General features: G+C 42.3%; 1 protein-coding gene and 1 pseudogene across 1 annotated transcript; one reads left to right on the forward strand and one right to left on the reverse strand.

Annotated features, from left to right (window-relative positions):
- Positions 1-254: 254 nt before the first annotated feature.
- LOC129715500 (histone H2AX-like) lies at positions 255-711 on the reverse strand (annotated as a pseudogene).
- Positions 712-6,779: 6,068 nt separating this feature from the next.
- LOC129715503 (histone H2AX-like) lies at positions 6,780-7,781 on the forward strand. Its single transcript, XM_055665375.1, has one exon. The coding sequence runs from the start codon at positions 6,829-6,831 to the stop codon at positions 7,207-7,209; it is 381 nt and encodes a 126-aa protein (XP_055521350.1). The 5' UTR covers positions 6,780-6,828; the 3' UTR covers positions 7,210-7,781.
- Positions 7,782-9,350: the final 1,569 nt, after the last annotated feature.

The raw sequence follows: 9,350 nt of genomic DNA on the forward strand, positions 1-9,350 counted from the left end.
GGAATATCTGCCTAAATGTATCTTTCCGCATCAGCCAACCGCTGCTTCATGTTTAATTTTGAGGTACAACGCGGAAACTGACCCTTCGGACCAGCGAGTCCGCACCGACTAGCGATCCTCACACATGAACACTATCCTACAAATAATAAGTATTTGAAAAACATATATTTTTAAACATTGATATCAAACCAATTAACCTAGAACCCTGGACGTCTTTTGTGTTTGGGAGGAAACGGGGAGAACGTAAGCATAATCGATGATCTGCCTTTCCACAGACATGGTGAGTGGCTCTGAAAAGAGCCTTTGGGTCACTATGTTGAGTTTCTCTCGCTTACTTGTTCGCTCCGCCGGTTTTCTTGGGCAACAACACGGCCTGGTTATTGGGCAACACACCGCCCTGAGCGATGGTCACCCCTCCCAGCAGCTTGTTGAGCTCCTTGTCGTTGCGGACGGCCAGCTGCAGATGTCTGGGGATGATGCGGCTCTTCTTGTTGTCCCGGGCTGCGTTGCCGGCCAGCTCGAGTATTTCAGCCGTCAGTACTCGAGCACAGCAGCCAGATAGACAGGGGCTCCTGCACCCACCCGCTGAGCATAGTTGCCTTTCCTCAAGTGCCTATGAACACGACCGACCGGGAACTGCAGTCCAGCCCGGGACGAGCGAGACTTGGCCTTGGCCCGAGCTTTGCCGCTGGTTTTTCCTCGTCAAGACATATCCTGATGTTTTGTACACGCAGAATCAAAGATCCTATAGCAGAGCAAGATAGGCTACTCCTGCGAAATGCAATGGACTGACGTGTAGTACGCTACGGAGGGGATCCTGGGCATTTTTCCCCGCCCATTTTAGTAACCGGAGCCTACTTGACCCGAACCGACTCGCAGTGTAATCAATGTTGCGGGGCAAGTTTTTGTGTGTGTGATATAGGGTTAGATTCATAATTCTGTCAGTTCATACTTCTGTTAATTCTTGTCAAGAATAAAATTTGACTCTTGTAATTGTCTTTCTCAATTTTTTTTTAAATCATTTCTTTTTAAATGGCTCCCAAGCAGTGTTTGAGTTGATTTTGTAGTAACCGGAACCTACCCGACCCGACTCGCAGCGTAATTGACATTGCGGGGGAACAGTTTTCTGTGCGTGATATAGGGTTAGATTCATAATTCTGTTAGGTCATACTTCTGTTAATTCTTGTTAAAGAATAAAATGTTTATAAACACACATACATGAATGTGATATAAATGTATATAATCATATAACACACACAATTATATTTCTTCTGATCCAATGATGAACTTTATTTCAGACTAGACAAGGGACATTAAATAAGAAACATTGTAAACCTCCCCGCAACTTCACACACACTAGGCCTTATCCCCGGGCCGCGCACTCCCTCTCCCCGGGCCGCGCACCCCTTCTCCCCGCTGCCCCGGGCCCAACACTCCCTCTCCCTCTCCCCGTGCCGCGCACTCCCTCTCCCCGCTGTGGAAACAAAGATCCGATCTTTGACCGGAAGCAAGATGGCGGGGACTGGTTGCTAAAATGGGTCATATAATCTCCCATGAATCCGCCCATGAGCGTACTACATGTTTGCGTGAGAGTCACCCAACTTCTTCTTCTTAAAGGATTCCGGCAGTGTAGACACTGCTAAGCATATTACTGCCCTCCACAGGTCAAAGTTTGAACTAAATTCGTACATACAGTCCTGTAACTTGCAGGAATTGAAGTACAGCCCTGGATATCAGTTGATGTTTCTGACTGTGTCCAAACAAAGATGAAACAGAAAAAGCCTTAACTCCAAGTCCTGTCAGTCTAACAAACAATACTTTTCTTTCTACCCTGTACTTTTTACATTCTAGGAAAACATGCCTCAAACTGTCTCATTACTCCCACATTCACACAAGCCAGAAACATGTTTCCCTACAATGTACAAATAGTCATTTAACCCAGTGTCCCAACCTCAATCTACACAGTTTAGCCGAGTCCCTACGGGACAGAGATGTACAGAAACATATTGTCCTAACTTCAGATTGTATAGAAAAGTAGTGTCTACCCCTGACTTCCATTTCCCATCCTCTCTGCCATTCTTTTGTTAAGCCCTTTTTAATTATTTCTCTCAGTTCCACTCTCCCCAATGATACATGGATATCTATTTCTCTTCTTAAACTCTCCTTTGCTATGAGGTCCACCTGCTCATTCCCCCTCACCCCAGCATGCCCGGGAACCCAGCAAAAAGTGATGTTACACGCAAACCCAATTCTAGAAAACACACTCAAGATTTCATTTAGAATGTCAGGATGAGCTTTAGATTTCCCTACTCTTAAAGTTTCAAGAGCAGCTGCAGTATCAGAACAGATAATTTTACATGGTAAATGGTAGGGAATTGATGAATGTAGGTGAACAGAGGGATCTGGGAATAACTGTGCACAGTTCCCTGAAAGTGGAATCTCGTGTAGATAGGGTGGTAAAGAAAGCTTTTGGTGTGCTGGCCTTTATAAATCGGAGCATTGAGTATAGAAGTTGGGATGTAATGTTAAAATTGTACAAGGCATTGGTGAGGCCAATTCTGGAGTATGGTGTACAATTTTGGTCGCCTAATTATAGGAAGGATGTCAACAAAATAGAGAGAGTGCAGAGGAGATTTACTAGAATGTTGCCTGGGTTTCAGCAACTAAGTTACAGAGAAAGGTTGAACAAGTTAGGGCTTTATTCTTTGGAGTGCACAAGGTTAAGGGGGGACTTGATAGAGGTTTTAAAATGATGAGAGGGATAGACAGAGTTGACGTGGAAAAGCTTTTCCCACTGAGAGTAGGGAAGATTCAAACAAGGGGACATGACATGAGAATTAAGGGACTGAAGTTTAGGGGTAACATGAGGGGGAACTTCTTTACTCAGAGAGTGGTAGCTGTGTGAATGAGCTTCCAGTGAAGGTGGTGGAGGCAGGTTCGTTTTTATCATTTAAAAATAAATTGGATAGTTATATGGATGGGAAGGTAATGGAGGGTTATGGTCTGAGCGCAGGTATATGGGACTAGGGGAGATTATGTGTTCGACACGGACTAGAAGGGTCGAGATGGCCTGTTTCCGTGCTGTAATTGTTATATGGTTATATGGTTATAATGACTTCTCTAAAACTGGCTTCCTCAATCCACCATAGAGCCCATTGAATTGCCATTAATTCAGTCGTGAGAACAGAGCTTCCATCAGAAATGCGCCGGCCAATCTTCAACCCAAGCTGCTCCACATACACTCCAAACCCAGCTCTCCCACTAACTGGATCTTTAGATCCATCTGTAAAAACAATCAAAGTGCTCTCACTGATTGAATTGAGATATTCCACTATTCTTGGAGTCACCTCGCGCTTATCTTTTTCCTGAAGAAAAGCAAGCTCAATAAACAGTTCAGGAAGAACCCAATAGGGCACAGGTAGCCTTATTGTATGCTGTATAATACCCCCTTGTTCCAAATCCAGCTTCCTAGCCCATTGATTTATAATGACAAAAAATGTGTTATATTTGTTACCATCATCAACCTCTTGCAACAAACACCTTGCTGGGAAGGTATCATTACACCCACAAAGTTTAGCCCAGTAATGTAACCCTAGCTTAATGCGCCTTAACCATAAGGGCATTTCTCCCATTTCAACAATCAGGGCAGGGACTGGGGAAGTCCCAAAGGCTCCACAGCAAAGCCTCAAAGCCTTTGCCTGCAACACATCTAGACTAGCCAGAACAGTTTTAGACACAGACACAGACCCAGACACAAAACACCCATAGTCAAGAGAAGATCTGATCATGGCCTGATAAATTAGCAGCATTGTCTCCCTGTTGGCCCCCCCACTCACACCCAACCAGACTTCTCATAACATTCAGAACTTTTTCACACTTCAACACAATGTTACCTACATGCACAGCCCAAGTCATACGCTCTTCAAACCAAACACCCAAAAACTTAAAAACCTTTACCTTCTCCAATAGAGACCCATACATATACAGCCCTAACTTAGGTAACTTTCTTTTAAAACCAAATACCATATATTTAGTCTTAGAGGCAGAGATTTTAAAGCCCCATGTGTTCCCCCATTCCTCTACAGACACTAACACTCTTTGAATCTGTTTTAAAACAAACTCGACATTACGACCTCTTTTCCAGATGGCCCCGTCATCTGCAAACAAAGACAGACCAAATCCTCTCACTAATTTACAAAATATGTCGTTTATCATGATATTAAATAAAACTGGACTGATAACACTTCCCTGCGGGGTTCCATTCTCTATTTCTACAGTCTCTGAGCTGACACTACCAACCATTACTTGTATTGTTCTATTCAATAAAAAATCCTTAATCCAGTTGAACATTCGTCCCCTGACTCCCAAGTCAAAAATTGTAATCATTAATCCCTCCTTCCACAAAGAATCATATGCCTTCTCAATATCAAGGAATACACTCACTACTGTTTCCTTGCTTCTAAATGCCCTTTTAATACCCTGATCCAAAACTGATACAGACTCCATTGTAGACCTTCCATCCCTAAAGCCATTCTGTACATCAACAAATAGTCCTCTGGTTTCTAAAAAATAAACTAGTCTGTTGGTTACCATCCTCTCCATAATTTTACAGAGCACTGCTGTGAGCGCTATAGGGCGATATGAACTAGGGTCAGATGCCTCTTTGCCCGGTTTTAAAATAGGGACCACGACTGCATGTTTCCTTTCCTTTGGTAAATAACCCTCTGCCCACATAGTATTAAACAAAGCTAAGATTTCATCAAGTACAGTATCATCCAGATGTTTAAATAACTCATACGACAACCTCTCTCCCCGGGGTGGTATTTGCCCCAGACATAATTGCATCCTTCAACTCTTTTATGGTCAAAAACAGATTAAAGGTATTATCATTTACTAAACTCCTCTCCAGCTTCCACTGACTAACTGCCATCAGCTCAGTTCTCTTTCTACACCCCTCCACTCCCATGCTCTCTGATCTATGCACTGCTTGAAAACTGTCAACACACATGTCTGATTTTTCCTTATTGGAGACTGCTACCACCTCACCCTTCTGCAACACTGGTAACAAACTTCTTTTATATACTCCTGACATTCTACGCACAGCTGACCACAAATGCCTTACTGGAGTTTCCGGGCCTAGCGTACCACAAAACTTTCTCCAACTATTCCTCTTTGCATCCTTTACAACTCGTCTTGCTACTGCCCTTAGCCGCTTGTACTCCATTGCATTGACCAAAATTGGATACTTTCTTAATTTTCGATAGGCTATATTCTTATTCCTTACAGCTTCATCACATTCTTTATTCCACCAAGGAACAAGTTCCTGCTTCACAGGAATAGTACAACAAGCTGCCTCATGAATCATGAGACTAATGGAAGTAATCCAACTATCTACAGAACCCTCACTATTAACCTCTCCAACTAAACTTTGAGCCTTCTCTTGAAATTTATCCCATTTGGCCTGGGAAAAGTTATATCTAGAAACTTTCTTTGCCACTTCTCTCCTCAAATCCCTACCAAACCTACATAAAATTGGATAATGATCATTACCCAATGTATATCTATCCATTACATCCCATTCAACAATTCTTGCTAAATTTGATGAAGCAATTGATAAATCTATGTGGCTGCAGGTGTTTCTCACAATATTATACCTAGACGGCCTTCCATCATTTAACAATACCAACTCATACTTGTCTAGAAATTCTTCAACAATAACACCATTTTTATCCCAGTGATCACTACCCCATAAAGGATTATGCGCATTAAAGTCTCCAATCCATATAACAGGACACCTTACCTTCTCCATTATCTCATCAAAATCTGACAGAAAGAGTTGTACTAATGTTTCGACATTGAATCGCAGCAGAATTGTTTCAGGATATTTCTGTTTGGCGAATTATTTCACATTCTGTTTAGTGATTAAATGTTCCGATGTACGCGGGATATTCCCGGTATGTTGCATTCCTGTCCATCAAACAGAAGTAAAACTCGCGTCAGCTTGTCCCAGTCATCATAAGCCAGAGTCAGAAGAAGGGTTTCGACCCGAAACGTTGCCTATTTCCTTCGCTCCACAGATGTTTCACCCGCTGAGTTTCTCTAGCATTTTTGTCTACCCAGTCATCATATGTTATGCCCACGGCCAGCCGATTAGTGCTGTAGTTGCTGTTTTATTGTCTTCATCTCTGTAACTGTTCTGAATTGCATTTCTACTCGACAATTCGTCCAGTCTTTCAAGGAGGAACATTTCACAGTCGCCCATATTCCGATTTTTGTGAAAATTAACCGGTCGAGAATCCGAAACCGTTTACATAGCGACCGGCCGCTAATTGATGCCGAGGATCATTTTTTGTAATCGGTTACCGGCCCAAATAAATCGTAAATTAAATGTGTTGTGCTGTATTGCCCGGGGTTCAAGGTGGTCAACAATCAAGAGTATTTAATTGTCATATGTACCGTGAACGGAATAATGAAATTCTTACTCGCAGCAGTATAATTAACATCTTAACGCAATGTGCTTACATAGAAAATGATAATCAATAAAGCAATGATTATGTGATGTAGCAAATTGTATTGACATACAGATTTATAGTTTGGCGGCTATTTCAAAGTTCGAGTTTTGGAGGGACTGGCAGTTATTTTCAGCGCTTTTCTGTTGTGGGATTTGATTGGTAGATAAAACAGTTCTCTGATTGGGTTATTCTTCAACACCAATGAGACCATGTCCTTTTTCACCAATCACCAGCGGTTCTCTGGATTCCTCAAACAGGTATAAGAAAGGCGAGTCTGTGATAATTTCCTCATTCTGCGTGTACAAAACATCAGGAGATGTCTGGACGAGGAAAAACCAGCGGCAAAGCTCGGGCCAAGGCCAAGTCTCGCTCGTCCCGGGCTGGACTGCAGTTCCCGGTCGGTCGTGTTCATAGGCACTTGAGGAAAGGCAACTATGCTCAGCGGGTGGGTGCAGGAGCCCCTGTCTATCTGGCTGCTGTGCTCGAGTATCTGACGGCTGAAATCCTCGAGCTGGCCGGCAACGCAGCCCGGGACAACAAGAAGAGCCGCATCATCCCCAGACATCTGCAGCTGGCCGTCCGCAACGACGAGGAGCTCAACAAGCTGCTGGGAGGGGTGACCATCGCTCAGGGCGGTGTGTTGCCCAATATCCAGGCCGTGTTGTTGCCCAAGAAAACCGGCGGAACGAACAAGTAAGCGAGAGAAACTCAACATAGTGACCCAAAGGCTCTTTTCAGAGCCACTCACCATGTCTGTGAAGGGCTGATCATCGATTATGTTTAGTGCGGGACAAGTGTTCCTTGTCGTTGTCGAAAACCGACTGCACATTGAGTTGTCTACACGGTGGCGGAGCGGTAGACCAACTGCCTTACAGCGCCAGAGACCCTGGTTCGATCCTGACTACGGGCGCTTCCCTGTACACAATTTGTACGTTCTCCCCGTTTCCTCCCACACACAAAAGACGTCCAGGGTTGTAGGTTAATTGGTTTGATATAAATGTTTAAAAATATATGTTTTTCAAACATTTATCATTTGTAGGATAGTGTTCATGTGTGAGGATCGCTAGTCGGTGCGGACTCGCTGGTCCGAAGGGTCAGTTTCCGCGTTGTACCTCAAAACTAAACATGAAACAGCGGTTGGCTGATGCGGGAAGATACATTTAGACAGATATTCCTCAGAACATTGGCAGCGACCTACAGTAAGAGATATTCCTCGAAACCAACTCCGTTTCCCTCTCACCTACAGAACAATTAATGCAGCAACACTAACATTAGCAATGTTACAACATTTTGAGATTTAAAAAATTCAAGTCTGCAATTTATCCCATCAGATAAAGCATAACAATAAGTTTAATTTGACACCTAATTCACTTTCATATCTCAAGTAATAAAAACGTTATGGCCATTTTCATACTCGGAAATTAGCATCTTGTTCCCTATTGATTTTCTATGGACATAACAAAAAAGCTGTGATCGTGGACAGTCAAAAGCCCATAACCTTCTTAAAAATTAAGAGAACTGAATGAAATTTTCAGTTATCATAGATTGAAGCATTCTGAAACAAATATAAAATAATCTTACTTGGATGACCTGAAATTAAAGCATATAATTAGTTAGTTACCCAATTGTAGCTAATTTCAAACTTCAATTACTAGATCTAAACATCTATCCATTTCTTAATAAATGATTAACATTTTTAAATAGCCCAAGTGTCCAAATAATATTCACAAATAATTCACAATAAAACATGATTTTTAAATCTCATTTACATCAATTTATAGGCCAAATGGAAGGAATTTAGTGTTCATTTGCTGTAAATTAAAGTCAATTTAAATCGGCTTTCTAGTGGGTTCCTGTGAACGCGCTGGTTTAGAACGTTCACCTTGCGCTGGATTTGTGCCCTCAAGTGCCCAGAAAAATTCTGCGGGATATAAAGAGCCCAAAATGAACTACTCGCTATAAAAAACTTTATACACAGGGTTATATACAAGCCCCATTTAATGTAAAAATAAGGTACATACCTTTAATTGTTTGCTTTATAAAACCCTGGGGCTGCGAGAGGTTGCGGAGTGAGAGAGTGATTTTTAAACTACTATAAATATTATACAAGGCCATAAAAACTAATAATACCTTTTGCGACGGGGTCTTTCAGTGATTTTCCGTTAATGATTTACTAGGCTGAACATTTTCGATTGGAACAACCTAGTAAAAATCGCGTTTTAAACCCGCCCCCTCTAAACAGCGTCAAAATAACACACACGGGGTAGGGCAGATGCTCAGCCACGATTCAGGTAGGTTTTGTAACATACCTACTAACATCGACTCAAGGTTTCTCTCCGAAAACAGCGACTAATATCCTGCCTCGGGCAGAGCTGAATTCCGTCAGTTTCGCTAATGGATCAGTAAATCCGCACCGCATACAATTTATGCGGACATTAAAGTCGATATAAATTGATGGAAACGATATTAGGATAACATTTGCCTCTGTTCTTGTTTGCACTGAAATTGTCCGGCAATCACACTGCAGTCTTTTCTCCGATTGACTGAGCTCCGACCGCCGGAGAGGAGAGAAGCAGCGAGAGCTAGTATTGGCTGAAAGTAAGTGAGTCAAAGGGAAAGAAGATTTAAAAAGAGCGCCATAGGCCCAGGTTCAAGTAATTTACTAATTAGCCGTAAATTAGTAAATCAGGTGTGTGTGTGAGATATCAACAAATAACAAATAGTACAAATAATATAGCATTTCGTAGTTCAGAGCTTATCCGTTATGATTAATAGCCTAATGGCTGTCAGGAAGAAGCTGTTCCTCAATGTGGATGTTACAGTTTTCAGTTTACAAAA

Source organism: Leucoraja erinacea, unplaced genomic scaffold (genome assembly GCF_028641065.1).
Source record: "Leucoraja erinacea ecotype New England unplaced genomic scaffold, Leri_hhj_1 Leri_1209S, whole genome shotgun sequence".
Classification (NCBI taxonomy): Eukaryota; Metazoa; Chordata; class Chondrichthyes; order Rajiformes; family Rajidae; genus Leucoraja; species Leucoraja erinaceus.